This window comes from Solea senegalensis, linkage group LG7, assembly GCF_019176455.1.
Source record: "Solea senegalensis isolate Sse05_10M linkage group LG7, IFAPA_SoseM_1, whole genome shotgun sequence".
Classification (NCBI taxonomy): Eukaryota; Metazoa; Chordata; class Actinopteri; order Pleuronectiformes; family Soleidae; genus Solea; species Solea senegalensis.
Window position 1 is genome coordinate 18,816,078 of NC_058027.1, and position 19,696 is coordinate 18,835,773.

Here is a 19,696-nt window from a genome sequence, read left to right on the forward strand (position 1 = left end):
CACAGGAAAAAAAAAAAAATGTGTATATATATATATATATATAAAAATGTAACTGTTGAGCAAGTACCAAAGCGTTGATTACTGGATATTCTATTTAATTTCTCTGCCTCTACTTGAATTCTAAGAACATTAGCTGTCATTAATGTGAGCATGCAGCGCTGGTTGGCTAAACCTCCCGCTATAATTATCCAGACAATGTTTTTTGTTTTTTTTTTAATATTGATTCCAGAGAAAACATGACTCTCATGCTCGTTTGACCTCCAGTCTGCCAGTGTGTGATAAATCCAGTGGACAGATTCTTCACACCTCTGCCAGAGTAAACACACACTCCTGCTCCCAGCACTTGCTCACTCCTCTATCCTACCATGTTTTTACAAGCTCTTCATATCCCCCAACACACAGCTGGCACTGACATGGGAACAGTAACGTTGAGCTCCCACTCACTGCTATTATGCCTGAAGTACAAGGTGGGGTCAAGACCATTATGTACACAGCATAGATAATGAATTATAAAAAATCATTTTGACTTTTCTCTTGATGCAGTCACCATTATTTTTACATTGCAAAATAAATCAAAAAATCTCAAGGTTTGCATTTCCCTTTTGTCCCTGGGATATGAGAAATGTTTCATTCAAGTTGAAATAGGACGTTGAACCTGTGTCTTAACATTTGGCTTGATCTTTTTAACCCTTGGTAAATTTCCATGGGAATAATACACAGCTCCTTATATGGACATCCTGGGGCTGTGTTTTTATACGTCACATATTCAGGCTTAAAAAATGTGTTTTCCAAATTGCACAAATTCAATCCAATTTTAAACATTTTGAGTACTCACGTTTTCATCAGATTGCCTATGGGTTGTGCTGTAAAAAAAGATATGAGACACTCTATATTGAACATTCTTATAGCCTCTGTATATATGTTTTAACATAGTAATTGAAAAAAGCAGCCTAAATCCTCTGTGTCCAGTGTAATTTTCTACATTAACCAGGAAAAAACAAGATCACAAGCAACTTTATTCAAGTAATGATGGAGTTACTATTTTACGGCTAATATACACAGGTCTACAATATGTACAACAACAAATATAGTATCGGTAATCAGACTGTTGTGTTTCATTGAATTCACAGAAATGTGGACAACAACCACACACACAAAAAACAACAAAAAAAATCCCACAACATGCTCCTTAGAAATGTTGACACGTGTTGTCAGAAATGCAGCCATTTCAGTAAAACATCGGAACCTTAAAATAAGAGTGTAATATCAAAACATGAAATATCACAGTTTTGTAACATTCTCTCTTCTTCTTTTTTTAGAAAATAAAGACAAAAAAAAAATCAATAAACAAACGGTTCAGTTACACATTGTCATGGCAAGATGTGACAGAAAAGACCGATTCTACGTTATCACCATCTACAGAACACAGCGCTACACTTAAGGACATGACACAATGTCTCAGAGTCGAGAATAAGACGAATAAACAGGAGGAAAAATCCAGTTGGCTCTTCAGATTGGATTTGGATCAGGTTGAAGAAATGAAATGTCGGACTTGATCTTATAAAAACATCTCCTACATAAAACAAGACGGTCAATCCAGGTTTTTGTCTACGGAGAACAAACTGAGCAATAACATGTATTGTAAAAGACTATAGACACCACGGGATAGTGCAGAATATATAAAGAGAGAACGAAAGAGGTGTTTTCTCTCAATAACACCAGCAGGGATGTTGTTGAGCTGAGGCTGTGAGGCTTCAAATCCACTTCCAGTTATAACTCACACTCTCCTTTTTTTGTCCAGCAGGGGATGAAATCAAAGCACAACATGGTAACATGAACTACATCACCTTTCACGCACAGACACAATTTTATCCCGTATTTAATTTTATATAAACAAGTCTACCCTGCGTGTGTATGTGTATGTGTGGGCAGTAAATGGAAAATAAAAGGAAATGACAAACATTAGTTTCTGTCAGAAAAGCTGGGCAGCCTGTGGAGCTCACTGAAGGAACAGAAAGCAACAACAGGTCCATGTAGGCAACCAAACAGGTTTTTAAACATTTTATAGAGAATAACCACGAGAGACTGATGAACACAGCAAGTACAGGACGGCGCTTTGTTTTCTTGGCATCCCATTTCAGTTTACGCTGATACAACAAAATGCTTTTCCTGTGTTTGGAGCCTGGAGGCTGCAGGTCCTTGGCTTTTCACAACAGGATTTTCTCTCGAGTTTCGGGCAGTTTGAGAGCAACCAGGCCGCCACAGACGAGAGCAGCGAAGGCCAGGAAGATGGGGATGATCTTAGTGATGCCGATGAAGGCCGCAAAGATGAAGCTGGCAATAATGGCTGCAAACTTACAGACTCCATTCAGGATACCGAATGCTGTGCCCCTGTAAAATCAGAAGGAAGGAATGCTTGGATGCATATAGTGTTGTGTGTAAAGTAAGAGTTACAAGGAGAATTTACTAATGCATGGCAGCACTGACACCTGCTTAACGGGGTGCTGTTAAACCAGAGACACTGCAGCCACAGCTTAATTGTATACACTCTATGCTGCTTAGAATGCAAGCCATGGCACTATTACGGTAACTTATTGTGCAGGTCCTCTGTTTTACGAACATAGTATTAACCAACCGACCTTATAAGAAATGTCCACCACTGACAGAAACACCAACTCAAAAATCAAGTTTAACAGTCAATTATTAATTGATGCAATAATTAATTAATGCATTGTCACAAAATTAGCATTTATCTGTCTGGCTGTCATCAGTGTAACTCAAAAAGTAAAACATGGATTTTGATGGGGATGAAGGGAAAAAGAATTTGTAAAATGATGGTGGTGCTAGAACAGAAACGGATGGATAGAGTTGAACCGTACCTCTTAGAGGATGGATAGAGTTCCACGGAAATGACCTCTAGTCCATTCCAGGCTGCCACACTGACGCCATAGAAGATGCACTGCCAACATATTACAGCTCCTTGACTGAAACTTAACAGCAGCAGGAAAGTGCAGGCAGACGATGCCAGCATCGAACCACCTATAGGTAGGTAGGTAGGTAAAGAAAGAACTGTTATAGCAAAATATAGCTTCTATCTTTACATTACTGTACTCCTGCTGCTTTGGCACTTTTTCCCGAGCTTACCTATAATTCTGATCCGTCCTATCTTGTCCATGAATAATGCTGAGATGATGTTGCCAGGCAACACAGCCAAACTGCCCAGGAAGCTGACGATGTAGATGACAATGTCATTTTCCTCCTGGAAGTTTAGATGGCAGCCCTTCTTTGGGTGGAGGAAGGTGGTGTTCTCCATTCGACATTCTTTGAACTTTTCCTTCCAGAGATCTAGAGAGAGAAGAGCAGAGGATTATTATCCTCATTAGCATTTTTACCATCATGTAAATCACATGAGTGAGCCTACCCGTGTTGTAGAAGACAGTGTTTTTCAAGGTGCAGTTCTCAAAGAAGGTGTTGGTTGACTTGATATCCTCAAAGTAGCAGTTCTCAAACAGAGAATCCTCAAACTTCACAGACTTGATCTCAATGTTTGCGAACCTAAGTGAAAGCGAAAGAGACGACATCAAAGCAGCAGGAAAAAAACAATTTTGAAGTGTGACCTAAAACATTTTGATACCGCAGAGAGCCAGTGTTGAGGGAACCTACTTGTCATGGATGTACTCTCCCTCCCGGTGTATTTGGTTGACAAGAGAGAAGTTGAAGTGGAAGCGTTCCACGCGCTCCCGGTGGAACACTCGCACCTTTGATTCGTATTCCTCATACTGCATGTACTTGATCATATCAGGGAACCACACTCCCAGCCCGTGATAGCTAATGCACACAGAAACAACAAGGAGGCTTATTTAAGACAAAAACTGAACACAAAAAAAATATATATATGGCTGGTGTCACATCAGCCTCTGGAGGCAACAGCCAATATTTTTGGGGCATTCTATATGACATCTACTCTTACAGTTTCTTTATGGTCAGGTCCTTCATTTTTGTTATACAAGCAAATTTTTGTAATTTCCTGTTTTATTTTGACATGCATATGTCATCTTGTTTCAGGTGTCTTCACTTCCTGATCTCCTGTGTTTCCCGCCCCCTTGATTACCTGCACCTGCCCCAATGTGTTCCACCTGTGTCTAATTATCTCCGCTCAACTAGTGTGTGTATATATACCTGCCCTTTTGCACGTGCTCTCTGCCTGTTTGTCTAAGTGTTCCAGCGAAACAGGTCCTTATGTGATTCATTCTCCAGTGTATTTAGACCATGTTTGTGCCTCTTGACTACAGTTTTTGGCTGCTGTTTTTGGTTACCTGTTGCCATTATTGACTTTAAACCAGTCTACAACCACGTTTTTCCAACACTAGTGAGTGTTTGGCCACTGTCTATGAAAAGTTATCTGCATATGAATGCCCATAAAGACAATAACTGCTGCAGTTCTGTTTATCTGTCATACTTCCTCTGTTCTCCACATGGACTGTTTACCAGCAAGCAACCCTTTAAGACTTAATACATTTAGACAAACCAAATCTTATCCCTTCCATAACATAAAAACATAGCAACAAAAATACTAATGGAGTACCTGAGGATATGTTAGCAGAAATGTATTTTATGTATTTAACCAGGTTAGTCCCAGACGAGACCTGACCATGACAGCAGCATCGCGGTTACAGTAAAAGTCAAGAACACATCAATTGACATTAAAACGGACGACCATGACCCCAAAATTTTCACCACCGATTGAGGGTTGTTCGTGGTTACTAGCTTTTGAAGATGAAAGTCAGACTATAAATTATTCCAAGTATCAGGCGCCAAAAACTGCTTTCAGCTTTCTTTCCCAATTCAGTTTGAACTTAAGGAATAGCAAATCACAAGATGTCCAAAGAACAAAGATTCAAGTTAAAAGAAAACCTGTAGGTTTTAATGTCCACATGTGATTGTGGGTTAAAATCAAGCGGCAAGAATCTAGAAGTTCAGAGACATCACCTGCAACCAGGCTCCTACCGGACAATGCTCGCTGGCAATCACACAAAATTGACATCATGCTTGATTAAAGAAGACCTGAAATTAGCAATGGATAACATAAACTGCGTACATTAATGTTTACTGACACCTGAAGACTGTGTCCATTTTTAATATGTTTAAAATGTGTGGTTGTACCTGAAAGCCAAGCAGAACCAGACAATAACCAGGAAGAGACCTTGCAGTCTGAGCTCTGGCGCTGATAATGACATGATGTTAGCCATCACCTGAAAGGACGACAAGAGAGGCACATGTTATTCCTGCGTGAAAACGAATGGGGGTTGGCATATTCTTTTTCTAGTGTAGCGGTGATTTTGGTGAACCTGTTGCAGCATCGTCATGTGTCTGACAGTCCACCGCTGGAAGGCAGTGCCGGTGTCACTCTGGATCTCTATGAACTCATCCTCCTGTGTCTGTGGGGTCTTAATGTTGGTCGCCTTCACAAAGAGACAAAGAAAGAGTATAAGACTTTCATCTTCATTAACTGTTTTTACTCCGCCCGACAACTTTGTAACATTTCTATTGATGTTTAAACAATTGGGGGCTTGTTTTTGTTTTTTCCTGTTCCTGTTGTTTTGTCAGCGAGTTTAGCTTCTCTTTTTTTAATTACATGACCTACTGCTTAAAAATATAAATTAAGATTGACTGGTTTTGTGCTGGGCCACACGGTTGGTGGTTAGCACTCTTGCCTTTGTAGCAAGAAGACTCAGATTCGAGCCGCGGTTAGAACTAGGACCTTTTGGCATGGAGTTTGCAAGTTCTCCCCGTGTGTGCGTGGGTTTTCTTTGGGTTCTCCGGCTTCCTCCCACATCCTTCCTCCTCCGAAAACATGCAATATTAGGACACTCTAAATTGACCATAGGTGTGACAGTGAATAGTTGTTTGTTCCTATATGTGGCTTTGCGTTGGACTGGCACACTGTCCAGGGTGTATCCCGCCTATCGCCCTATCAGCTGAGATTGGCACCCCCCCGCAACCCTCCTGTGGAGGATAAAGCGGTAGAAAATGTACGTTTGGATGGTTTTGTGCTTCTTCATAGTGATTAACCGTAACGCAGCTTATTGGGCCTAAAAAATGGATTATATTTACACACTATAGTTACGCTTAAGTCTTACAGTGAAAACTCTCTCTGGCTCCCCCTTGGCCTTCCAGTTAGTGTCATGAACTTGTCTCAGGATCATCCAGGCCTCATCATGCCGGGCGCTCTATAACAAGTGAAAAAGAAAGTAAAGTCACACACACACACACTTTCCTGTTACTGACATCTGTTTGTACACAGCATGATTTCAAATCTTTTGAATGTGTAGGGTTATGGGTCAATGAAGAAATGTTTGGTTTTGGTGGCGATGCAGAGCCAGGATTTTGGTCAAATCTGGATCAAGGCCTGGTTGTGAAGCATGAAAAACATGCCAAAAAGAGTGTATTTACACTGTGGGGGAACAGATCAGCTCTGTGAGTGATTTGTGACTTTATTATGTAGTTATAACTTTTGACAATTTCCCACATAAAAAATAGCTAGATAAGGCCAGTATTCCCATGAGGTCTGCCTCTTATCAGAAGGGCCAATGTGTGATAACTTGGGGGTTTGTGTGATATGGACATGTTGCAGCAGTAACATACAAACACAATACCACATGTGGTTAAAGGCCTGACATTGTCCTGGATGGGAAACAGGAGCGGGTGGTATTCTGGTGATATCTTAACAGTCCTTCGTTACCTTTGCACGGCAGTGGGATTTTGCTGTGGTGTCTGATGACTCATCAGTTTTTTTCAGCCAATCACAGCTCGATGTTTGAACACTGTACACTGGCACAATGAATATTGGGATTTGCCTTGTAAGAACCTCTGGCAGGTCAATATTTGCCATGTGCAGATTATAATATAATTAATCAGCAAATTATTACAAATGCTGCCAAGTCAGCTTTTGATTTTTTTTGGATGACCTAGTTTATATATTTAGTTAGTGAGTTTTTAGTTCATACATTTTCAACAAAAGAAAAAAAAGCCATATATCAGCCACTAGCTGATAAATAACGCAGCTTTCGGATTTCTAAAGATCAAATTTGAAAAAAACCCTTATCAGTCGGCCTCAAGTTTTAGTTATCTCACCTCCAGGAGGAAACGTGGGCTCTCTGGCATGAAGATGACTCCGATGAGTGCAGCCAGCGCAGGGAAGAGACACACAAAGATAAACAGTCTCCAGCTGTGCATCTGGAACTCTGAACCGATGGAAAAGCCCCAACCTAGAAAACCAATTTGACGACGACTAAGTTAAAGAAGACCTCACTGAAGCACGAGCCAAAATGACTTAAGAATTAATGCAGCACTGTATGTTTTTTTTAATTTTGCATGTGACATTTGCATTTGAGAGATTTCACTTGATCAAAAGTTGACGGCAAACTGTGGGTCTGTTTTGGAGTCTTCCAGAAATGTTGTTTTTGTGGAGAATGCCAAGATGTTTAATTGCTTTATTATGAATTATTCATGCGACGTAAGAAACTGTGGAGATTAGATGCAGTGTATTAGCAAGCACAAAAAAAATTAAAATAACGTAGCCACATTCTGTTGTTTCTGCAGGCTGGAGAAATGAGTCCGACATTTCATTTGAATTTTGATTAAAAGTCACATAAACATTATCTCTGTTGTTTGAGTTTATGGTATATTTAAACCTTTGTGAATCATACCTCAGTATACTGTGTGTGTGTTTTACCGTAGTGAGGGATGATTCCCCAGGCGGTGAAGGAGGCGTACAGGCCGCCTAACATCCAGAACATGCAGAGCCAGCTCAGATGTTCTCCACGTTTATCCATCTGCAGGAACTCGGTGAAGTAGGTGTACACTATTGGGATGGAGCCACCAATTCTGTAGGAGAAACCACAAAAAGAATATTTTATAAAAGATTCTTCCCAAGATGCTATTAATGTAGAGAGCCAGGGATGTACTGGAAACAATTCCAATTAATTAAACAACATTAGTGGTTAGATAATAATAAGATTCAGTGGCAGCCTGTGTTGCCAGAAACTGTAATATAGAAATTGGAGGTCTCGATGCGGGTGTTCATTTTGTTTAGTTGCACTGTAAATCTGCTTATAATGCCCCGATTTTGAAGAAAATATGATGCACATTATAAAAAGAAAACATCATCAAGATGACCGTTTTTAAAGATTTCGTCTTGATTTGTATTTAAAGGAATTAATGCATTTTTCTGACAAGCCTATCAGGTAATAATCAGGTTGAGGACATGGTTCATATTGGGATTATAATTCAGAAATTGTCAATTGTCAGTGCAGTATTTATTCAGATTGTAATATCAATACATAAGAGATAAAAATGGAGACGTTGAATTGTGCTGGCTCTTTGTGTTTTCGTGAAGCTAGCGAAATGACTAACATGGGACTCATTTTAAATCAATGACAAGTGAACATTTCTTTTGATGGCCTTAGAGGTTTTTTTATTTTATTATTTTTCTGGCTGAGGAAATAGCTCAAACATCGATATTGCAGGTCTGGGAAGGGTCATGCTGCAATCACTATCCAAAAAATGTGTCTTTGAAAGTTGTAAAAGTAAAGTGTGCACAGCAAAAAAAAAAAAAATGCATCACCCTAAGGTGCTGGCGACAGTGGGAATTCAAACTCAGCAATAAAACTCAAATTAGAAACAAGCCATGGTCTCTGTTCTCTTGTTTTAATTAGTGTCATAAAGAAATGCTCTGATAAGGTAAATAAGTGGAGTTCTGCTACAGCTAATGTGTCTTTGAGTTCACGTGAATAGTGAAGTGAAGCCCTTCTTTGTCATGTGCATCGTTCAACCTGCAGCAGCAACAGTAGGATCTTAGTATAGATTTTATAGTGTTTTTACAGGAAAAAGCCATAAGATTAAATTATTCACCCAATATTTAATAATGAAGTGCTTTGAGAGGCTGGTAATGATCATGGAGACCATTGATAATAATAGCTTACCCCAAGCAGTACTGCATGCCTACAAAACAGAATGGTGCCACATCTAATGACGTCTCCACTTTCATCCATTCAGGCTTCTCACACATCTGGAGATGAGGGAGCTGCTCTTTCTGGACTGTAGTTCTGCTTTTAAAACAATCATCCCAAAACACTCTGCAATTGGATTTTTGCTACTTCTTAACTAACTGACCCCAGTCTGTCAGACATGGTAACATCACATGTGACAACAACCTTATCGTGAAGGTTTGCAGACATTATGCTGCAATAGTGGAGCTAATAACCAACGGGAAAAAGAGTCAGAGCACAGACAGGAGGTAGATAGACTGGGACTGTGGTGTAAGAAGAACAGTGGAGATGATTGTGGACGTCCAGAAGACCAGAATTGTCCCTCTGTCTCCCTATATATAGACGGTGCAGCTGTGGAGATGGAGAGTCGCTTTAAATACCTCGGGGTGCACCTCTCCAACACCCTCACTTTGCAGGATAACACAGAACATCATAAAAATGGCTCCTTCTGCAGGTGTGTGGTGGAGAGCACAGCAACTTCCTGCATCACTGGGTGCTTCTGCTGCTGGATGCAAGGATGCAGCTTACCCGGTCCTGCAGACACTTCGACACCAGCACATGCAGAGACAGAGCAGTCTGCATCACGAGAGACACTACTCACCCTGCACGTGAGCGGTTTGCCACCTGCTGCAACATCCAAGCAAGGACCACACTACTGAAAAACATCTTCTTCCCGGATGCTGTGAGACCGTTCCACTCTGCCACTAGAACCTGTTGCACTTTAAAAAGCGCTTTACCTTTTAATGCTGCTGTCGATTGATTGGTTTTATTTATTTCTTGATTGTTTTTACATTTCCATTAGATACTTGTAAGTATCAGAGACCAAGACCTGGGTGCCATGTCTCGTTCCTCGACTTTCAATGAACTAAATTTACCAGTTAATGTTATATATTAATATTATAATTAAAATGTTAGAAATGAAATGCAAGACTGGTGTGTTTCTCTGCCTCTGTGTTGGACCGTGTATTTGAAAGGAGCTGCCACCTATTACTCATTTTTATTTAAATGCCAAGTTTTTCATTTCAGGAACGAATATTGAATACAAATACTTTTTTTTTCCTCAATAAAATATGACAGACATACTTATTTCAACTAAAAGGATTAGAGTATTAATGGGAAAAAAAAATGTCAGCCCATGTAAAAATCTGTGGTTTGAGTGAGGTCTGGAAACATACACGTGAACACACATTTAAATGCAAATGTGAGTCTCACCCAAAGCCTGAGCAGAACCTGAAGAAGAGGAAGAAGCCGTAGCTCTGGGCGAAGCAGGACAGGAAGGAGAAGACCAGGTCGATCGTCAGAACGTAGATCAGACACTTCCTCCTGCCCATCTTATCGCACAGACCCCCCCAAATCAGCGCCCCCACCATCATGGCCACATACACCAGCAGACCTGCAAGCACACACACACACAAAGAGATTAAATTTATAATCCAGCTCTATGTTTTACTCACACGGTAGATCTTAGTGAAGCCAACAGATAAACAAATGGAGATGCATACATAAAACACCAGTGACGTTATAATATTTAAAGAAGGCAAAAGCCAAGGCCAGAACTCCTTATGCCCACAAGGGGGCTCCCTTTACCTTTTCATGAACGCAGAATCACAGAGACCCTCATACTTGTAGTGTAATTCAACATTGCATGCTCAGATACACATCTCTGAATAATTAGAATGGTTCTCCATCATCCCAACAACATTGTTTCTCTGTGTGCTTTTCTCTGTCAGTCTTTTATTACTGCAAAACGAATGGTCTTCTTTATTTTACCTGCAGACGTATGCCACTGTTTGTCATTGTTGAAAGGCGAGAGGCAAGCCCATAAAAATGACCAACAGTGCTGCCCATTACTGCACCAAGGAGATAATAAAGATTGTGTACTTCCTTTTTATGTCTCTGGAGAGAGTAATATGCTACCCCCCCCACCCTTTATTGGTGTCACAACTGCAACCTACAACCTCAAGCATCCTCTCCATCATGTTGTTTAAACCTTTAGGCGCACACCTTCTGCTTCCCCTGTGTTTTTACTACACACATCCCTAATTACAGTGGGATTAAGTGCTTTAGCGGGCACGTGAAGGCGTCATTCGCACCCTCCCTATGGATTACTGGCCCGTCCTCACGGCAATCTCAACCATCCTCGGCTCATTCAACAAGTGGCATCTCGGTTGAGTTGTTGCTTAAGGCAACGTGTATGTCCCTGAGAAATTGACAGGTGACCTAGTGGTCAGAAATCCGTCAGAGGGCGTCAAGTATGAGGTGGAGGCCAAGGATGTTCCCCTGCAGCAACAAGATTCAGGCTGCTCCATGAAGTGTCCTAATTCTTTTCCTTCTTTTTTTGCACTCCTGTAAGTGCATTCAGCACATGCACATGAAGTGACATTTAACCTCCTGCAAAAACAGTGACAATTATTTCCGAAATGATCATTCTCCAAAATAATGTTGCTGGTAAAATCTGTCTATTACGCCAGGTTTATTCAAGACATGCTTGAGCGTCACGTGAGTTCAACTCACTGACAGTTTACTAATATCTAAGACCAACTTTCAGTCACATCATTCCAATTTCTAATGCAAATGATTAGAGAGTTTGACGGGCATAAAAAACAATAGAGCTTTTGCACAGTAACGTATACACTGTTGAAACAAATCCATATTTGTAATGAACACATTTTATTACTGTGTGTAATGTATTCTGACTGAAAGAGATTGAGCACTACTCCTAATGTTTCATTATTTTTAAGATTTTAATATTTTTTGAATAACTAGGCAGAATGGAAAGACATAAACGGTGTGATAACAGGGTAAAGCTATCTTTTTCATATTCCTATCTGTTGCTGCTACTCACATATCACATATCTGATTGACTGAGATAGCGATACAAGACTTCATTTTCAGCCAGTATATGAAAGTTGATATTCTAAATTCAAACTTTACCAACTTGTTCTTTAGATAACCTTTTTTATTTTCCTTAGGTCTATTACAAACATACAGGACACATACAACATCCTGCTCCCTCTAATCTGTGCGTGTATACTGTTGCTAACTGTGATTATTTGACACCCAACAAACACAATATGCTAAATCTGTGAATTGCCAGCTTTAAAAATAATCAGATATATCGATCATTCATTGATGCATAATAACACTAACCCTGCAACTGCATTTAAAATCATTGCTGCAGTTATGAGGTTTTGACAGTCAGGATTACCTTTGTAAGCAAGAGTGTTGCATGCTACATGTCACATGAAAAACATAATGAGCTCATCGAGCTAGATCGCTGAAGCGTACGGTGTACAACACTGGAATGAAATGCTATGCACCGTGTATATTCTGGATTAATATTTATTAATAGCACGGGGGAAGCATCATAAAACCTCCTCATAGTTTATACATCACCTTTTTAACTGCAGTTTGGGCAGTTTATTCCAGAAATGCATCCGCTGCATTGACATGTAGCTCCCTATGTCAAAAACACAAGCAATTCCCTTGAGCTATCAGGAGGGGAAATCTAAGCAAACAGATGAAGTCTTGGATTAAAAACCTGACAGAACAGAACATCCTCCTCCTCCTCCTCCTCACCACTGTGTCGCTTGTATTTTCATTCTTATAGAGTAAACATGACCATTTGAAACATAAGAGCAGAAACCCATTCCCCTCTGTTTGACAAAAGGTTTGGAAGTCTATTCGCTGTCCAAGGAGATTAAACACATCTCAGCTCCCGCGTTCTTGGTGAGCAGAGCATGAGCATGAATCAAACAGGGTCATTCTCCATATCTACTCCATATTCTCGGCCACTGATCTGTGCTCTCCTCTTCACTCTGCACAAACAGACGCTGTCAGGCCTTCCTCCCGCTACCACAGACTGTCAGAGGCCTGAAGTGCATCTGACGGCTCTGCACCGGGCACTGCAGGCCAGGCCAGGCTCCTCCACTTCTGCATCATGCTCCATATTAGCCTGGGAGCACACACTGAATGCTATCACCACCTGTTTCATCATCAGTCATCAGGCAAAGCTTCGTCTCAGGTGCCCGTTGTTAAGATGAAATGAGCAATGTGCGGTCGACCACATCGCCTGGCTACACAACAAGGTGTGGGACATAAGGGGAGAGGATTTAATTTGCAGTTTAGATGTCTACACGGGAAGTGAGAATCCGATTTATTTCAAATTTGCAATTAAGCTGTGTCTGTGTTTCATATAACTCCCTTTCTCTTTTGCACGTTTACGATTGCGGTCCATTGTTTTGGAGCAGGTGAAACTTCAACAATCGCAAGGAAATGCTCCAATTAATGCACAATATTCTGTTTCTCGATTAATGTCGAATATAAAGAAACACTTATCGTGAGTTGTGGCATCATCTCGAGTTGTCTTTGAGACATATGTAGCACCAGTGCTAATGCTCAGTGATGCTAATCTGATGGCTCCCAGTCGGCTCATTCTCTTTTAGGACACAATGGTTTTCTTCTTTTTTTTTTTCTTTTTTTTATGCATTTGCAATATGATCCAAGCCTTGTTTTCCCTAATTTATCCCAGTGGCTGGAGAATATTTCTGCTCGAATCAGTGGTCTGCAACCATTTTCCATCAAGAGCCAAACACATGCAGGCTGTGTTTCTGCCAAGAACAATGGCAGATCATTTCACTGATGAGTTCCTCTTCCCTGGGTAAAGATTGGAAGTCTTTGACAGATGATTGCAATTATCTAGTCTAGGTTTCCAAAGAGTTGTTTATCGGTCTGGGGGAAACGTGCGAGCGGAATCTGTTTTCAGCTGTGCTGGATGCATGACGGTGGTCTATCAGTAAGTTCACCTTTGGTCCAGACTCAGCATATTTCAGCAACGGTATAATGGGTCGCCATTTTCTTCCAGCTCTATAATCAGGTCAGGTCAATTTTCATTTCTCCAGTTCTCTGGTTTAGGGATGTACTAATGACTTTCTCATCAGCCCCTGGAACACTTCCCTCCTCAGTGTAATGATTTCACAAGCCCTAAATTCCTTTACATTAATTGTTATGCCATTTTGGAATTGATAACTAGACATAAACTCAACAGAGACCTTTAACTCACATGAGAGACCTCACCGTTTCTTTCACTTTCCCTGTCTTTGTCCTCACTTACCCAGCAGTCCTTTGTCAGCATTGGATATGCACATGTCTTTCTCAGCACTGGGCAGGACGAAGCCCACCACAAAACCATCCACTCCATCGGCCATTAGTGCCAGGCCGAGCACGAAGAACAGCATCCACTGGAAGCGCCCATGGCCGCAGTCCTCCATGATGGCCTCGTACTGCTCTGGCAGGTTGTCCTCCTCGTCAACCTGCTGCGCAGCCTGACGGGCTTTCCTCCTGGCCTCCATCCGGGCTGCCCGCCGTGCCTCCTTGATCTCGTCAGGGTGCGGGATGCCCTGGTACTCCCCCTCATACATCTGGTCGTTGTCATCTGCCCCCTCAGTGGCGTCACTTGCAGCGTCCTCATCCTGTGGAGGGTAGTCCGTTTGGTAAGGGTAGCTGTCGTGACCTCCTCCATCCTGGGTGTAGGTGTACTCTCCGCTCTCCGTCACCTGCTGGTTCACGTTGTTGTGATAAGAGTCATCCATGGTTCCCTGCTGCGTGTCTGGAGAGCAGGACTGGTTTTGCCTCGTAGCTGTCGAACACTGGAGAAGCCCAAGTCGTCAGCTATAATGACATAATCCTCACTAGGAAGGCCGTAAGTTGCTCTCGGTGTCCCAGGTGTCCAGAGGGAGCTGCGGGTCTTCTGTCGTAAGAGCGTCTGTTTCAGGTTCGAGGCCTCGGCAGCTGAGTTGATTTATCTTCCTTCATGTGCACAGTGCTGCATGCTCAACCTGTAACACAATGCACAACACACGTCAGCAAAACAGCAAAGAAGAACATACTTGTAGAGGAGATGCTTTTTGTTTCTCTGCAATTGATTTATTTTTGTGTTAAAGCGCTTAAAAGTTTAATTAAGTCCTGTAAGTGATCCTAGTCACAAATGAAGTGTTATTAGGTAGGAGGGTGCAGTTCAGTTCCATCCCAGGCTGCTTGTCCTTCCACACAACCAGATAATCTCATCATCTCCCTCGCTCAAATGCTGTGACGCCATTTTGATCCACCGCACAGCACTACTGCAGATCGGTCTCAAAAGCCAGAAACACAGATGACAGGGTGACAAGCTATATAACCTTTCTAAAAGTCAACTGTCACATACAGGTACAGCATATATTCTAATAAAAACAAGTATCACAATAACACATTATGGTGTTTTGTAGTAATGTTCTGGCATTAACCAAGCTGCTTAGATAAATGCAGAATACAGCACATAACATAAAATAAACTTTGATTAAATCTTTGTGTCAACCCCTCAGTCCAACAGTGAGGTACTTTTTTTATGCTCACACTGGGAGAAGGAGCCATGGCTGGGCTTTGTTCTTCAGAATGGCACAATTCGACCATCTGTCTTTATTTAAATGTCGGAGATTGTCGAAATAATTGCTGGAACCTCATCATTCAGTCATCATGTCAAACTGCTTCACAACAGCAAACAGGAAGGTGGAGACATCTCTCCTGAACAGGTCCCAGTTAAAGGGAGCAGACTCCTCCACACAGGATGTCATTCTTCTTCGTTCTTCGTGTGCTAAGCTTCTGCTTCACAACACATAATATACACCATTTCCTTTTGGGCTGCTGTAGAAACATGATGGTGAAAGATGGTTGCCTTCATAAAGCAAGGTCCTTGCCCAAAGTATATGTTAAAGCCTATCCTAAGGCTACAAATACATTTTATTTTATTTTAGAGCAATAAAACGGTCTATTTATTGTCCAAAATGTTCACAGTTTTGAAACAAATATGTGTTTAATACGCTAATACTTTAATACTCTTTTCAACAGAACAACACACTATACAATAGGAAGCAAAGGGGTTTGAAATGCAGATAGTGTTGAGGTTTAAATGACAGAATTGTTTGACATTCAAATGATTGAGCATTGTCTGATATAGATTCAATGTCATTCATTCATTTTCTACCACTTTACCCTCCACATGAGGGGCTGGAGCCAATGTCAGCTGACATATATGGTGAAAGGCAAGTCCATCATAGGGCCAACATACAGAGGTGAACAGACATTCACTCTCACACTCACACCTATGGTCAGGGATGGTCCACTCAACCTTTTCTGCATGTCTTTGGGAGGAAGACGCCATCTAAAAAGAGAGAGAACCCACGTGCACACAGGGAGAACACGTAAACTCCACTCAGTAAATCTGTGAAGGTTCTCAGTCATCGTCTGTAGTTCTCTCCTCCGAGGGGTTTCATAACTCAAGCAAGTCCAGTAGCCCACAGCTAACTACAGAAGATCCACACAATAGGGCCCTTGGTCAAACTCCAGACTCAAATTGAATAGCAATATTGAGACTTTATGTTTCCAACAGTACAGTTTGTTTTACTTTTTTAAAATGCTGTGAGCCTATTTATGACAGACAGACAGACAGACAGACAGACAGACAGAGACTGGAAGGTTTGGTATGAACTGGTATGTTCTGATTTATATCCAGGATGATGAACGCTATGATTTAATCCAGATTAACTGCAGATTTTTTTCCCCCCCGTCTTGCCCCATCTCACATCATTGTTTCATCACGAAACACACAGTGGTTGCCGATGGCGGCAGTGGATTACCGAGTCTGGATTTGAAGCATGCACTCACAGCTTTTGGAATCCCATCATCAGTGTGAAAATATATGTATGAATCTGTCTTGCTGCCATGGGTAATGAGAGGCACTGCAGTGCCATGATGTGATTTTTCCTATTTGTTGTTTCCTTCACTAAGTTGAATAATACATGAACAATTCAGGAAAGTAAGTGAGAGGATGGATGCTCTGTCTGGATGAGAGAAGCAGCGTTGCTTTCATCATCCCACTGCAGCTCCTCCACTCACACAGCTGGCTCTTACATAACAGCCAGACTGCCTGTACCCACACTGTCTCCCTTCCTCTGAGTTATTGATCTGTGTAAGTATTTGTGAGTGTATCAACTTCATCTCCTGTTCACATATCACACACAAACACAAATTCAAACATCAGATCAGCATTTTATGCCGCTGCGCAATTTGAAAAGATCACAATCTGCCTCCTTCCTCTCGAAGTGACCCAGTGCTGAAAAGTCAAAAGTGCTGCTCTGAATCATGGAAATCGATGTGTGTCTGATATTTTAACAGGAAGCAGTGAGGTCACTGTGTAATTTACAGGACGCTGTTTCAATCTTGCCGAGTGGCCTTTTACTGTTTCACGTTTCATTTCTTATTTTTGACTGAGCCAAACTCTGTCGTTGTGTTTCATCAGTTTCTATAGCGATTGTTCTGCGGAGAGAAGCAACACAGACATATACTCACACTGTGGAGTTAAATGTGGATGTATAAAGAGACTGTATGTAAACAGATTTAAGTCCCTACAATAGGAGTAAGGCTTAAACCAGACTACACACACACACATACACACTCTGTGGTCAGCAGTTGGAGACTTTTTCCTTGGTTCTTGTATGTAATTTCACCCAGAACAACCACAGTCTCCTGCTGTTGCCGTCGGCTCTGAATGCCTTGTTCAACATGACTGTGTTTAAAGTAAACACCCACAGCTAATTTGGAAAGTGCTTATTCATTCTTCACGTATATCAGTCAACACTAAAACCCACAACCCCCCCCCCCACCAACAACACCACCACCACTATATATTATACGTGATCTGCTTTGTTGTGATTCTTACATTAAACTATGAAGTGAGAGTCTTCTTCTGTTTGTGAATCTTTGTTAATCTTATGTAACGTAGTAACAATCTCTGAGGGTAACACCTGTGCGAGGGTTGTTGTTTCTAACTCGGTTTGCTCTCATCCATATTTGTATCTCTGCTAAACCTATACATGTGTTTATTCCTAAAGCAGATTTACTTCATCAAACCGTACGTTTGCGGGGTGGATCAGACACAGTATATCAGAACAGTTCTTAGGGAAATGAATGCATGCCTTTTTCTTTTTCTTTTTTACTCGATGACCAAAATTGTACATTATGTCATCAGCATACACGTATTACCAGATTGCCTCTACCGGTGTCAGTTGGTTTAAAAAATAGGTGGTGAAATAACTCAACCATCAAAGCAGTTTGGTTTAAACTCAGCTCCCCTGCAACCTCAAGAGTTCAAGAGGGCGACCTGGGGCATTATCAGACATATCACTTTGTATTCTCATAAAAAAAAAAAAAAATGTTAATGCATAATATTCTAGATTGAAAAGATCCTGATAACACAAGCAGACTCCTCGTTCATTGAGCATACCTGAGCATATTCATTCCGGTAAGAACATATCCTCTTTTTATGCAGTGGCTTTAATCAAAATCGGAACAAACTGTACAAGGTAGTGTATATATTAGAAAAAGAGCAGCAGTGTGACTTGAGGTTGACTCGAGTGGATACTTTATTATTGCACTGAAATGCATGTTCTGAAAAGAAACTGTTGCTTTACGCTGAAATTGTTGCAACAAGATAAAAAGAAAAAAGATGTAGCACTGCAGTAAGTATGTAACATTTCCCTCACACATTTGTATGACAAAACCAAACATTCAATAGAACACTGAAGCCAACATAAGTATACAAGCATAAAAACAATAAATCCATACAATGTTGCCTTACCTGTGTTGACATCCCTCTGTAGTACAAAAGTGTACTTTTCTTTATAAAACATAAATAAAAAATGTCAATATCCAAGTGACATTTTCACATGTCCAAAGCCTACATGTCAGTTTATCCTCAGGACGTGATGCAGCCAAGCCTGAGGGATTAGGATCCAAACTCCCCCCCCACCCCCCGCACACACACACACACACACACACACACCATGGCTCATCTCCACAGGAAACTCCCGAACTGACCCCTGCACCCCCCCACATCTGGGCCACAGTGGTACAGTCCTGAAGGTTGCAATAGCAACAGGCTACACTGACACGCGGTGTAAACTGTATTGATAATCACCTGGATTACATGTCATTCTGTTGATTTAAAAAAAAAAAAAAGGATAGTTCACAAGGAGGGCAGAGGTCAGTGTCTCCTGCCAGAACAAGAACCTTGGTTAAGTCTGCATTTTCTTCTTCTTCTTCTTCTTCCCTGAGGACACTTTACAGCAGAAACGATGCATGGACTCTAGGCCTCTGGTAGTCTGCTATATCACTGGATGAAGTGTGCACGTTTTAAGCACTTAGGAACCATGCCAGACAGTTTATCAAATACATTCCAGTAGTGGATTATAATGATATATTGGATGATTATTATCTACAGTTATTCCAGCCAGGGCAAACCCCTCTGCATCATAGGCAAAAATGGTGCATCAGTTTAACACCTGCACACTCTGTCAAGTGTCCTTGAATGAGACCCAGCCTCGCTACGGCAGCTGCTCATCTATCCTGAGTCACTTTTGACAAGCCTCAGCAAAAAACGGCTAAAATATTCATTTTGCCTCAAATCGGGAAGGAAGGGCTGCTGGTTTTATTTCTCAGGGCGTGGATGAGTGCAGAGGGGGGATTATGGATGTGTCTAAGTGGCACCTGCTGGAGATGGATAATCATAACTCTCCTGCACCGCACATCATTCCTGTGGTTTACATACGGAGAAT

At 41.3% G+C, this 19,696-nt stretch overlaps 1 protein-coding gene across 1 annotated transcript; it reads right to left on the reverse strand.

Moving 5' to 3' along the window:
- Positions 1–998: 998 nt before the first annotated feature.
- Positions 999–18,860, reverse strand: sv2ba (synaptic vesicle glycoprotein 2Ba). Its single transcript, XM_044030745.1, has 13 exons — positions 18,721–18,860; positions 14,164–14,887; positions 10,263–10,443; positions 7,736–7,887; positions 7,135–7,268; positions 6,141–6,230; positions 5,349–5,462; positions 5,164–5,252; positions 3,664–3,828; positions 3,422–3,555; positions 3,145–3,345; positions 2,880–3,039; positions 999–2,391 (listed from the first exon to the last, which is right to left on the reverse strand). The coding sequence occupies exons 2-13, from the start codon at positions 14,639–14,641 to the stop codon at positions 2,208–2,210; spliced, it is 2,082 nt and encodes a 693-aa protein (XP_043886680.1). The 5' UTR covers positions 14,642–14,887; positions 18,721–18,860; the 3' UTR covers positions 999–2,207.
- Positions 18,861–19,696: the final 836 nt, after the last annotated feature.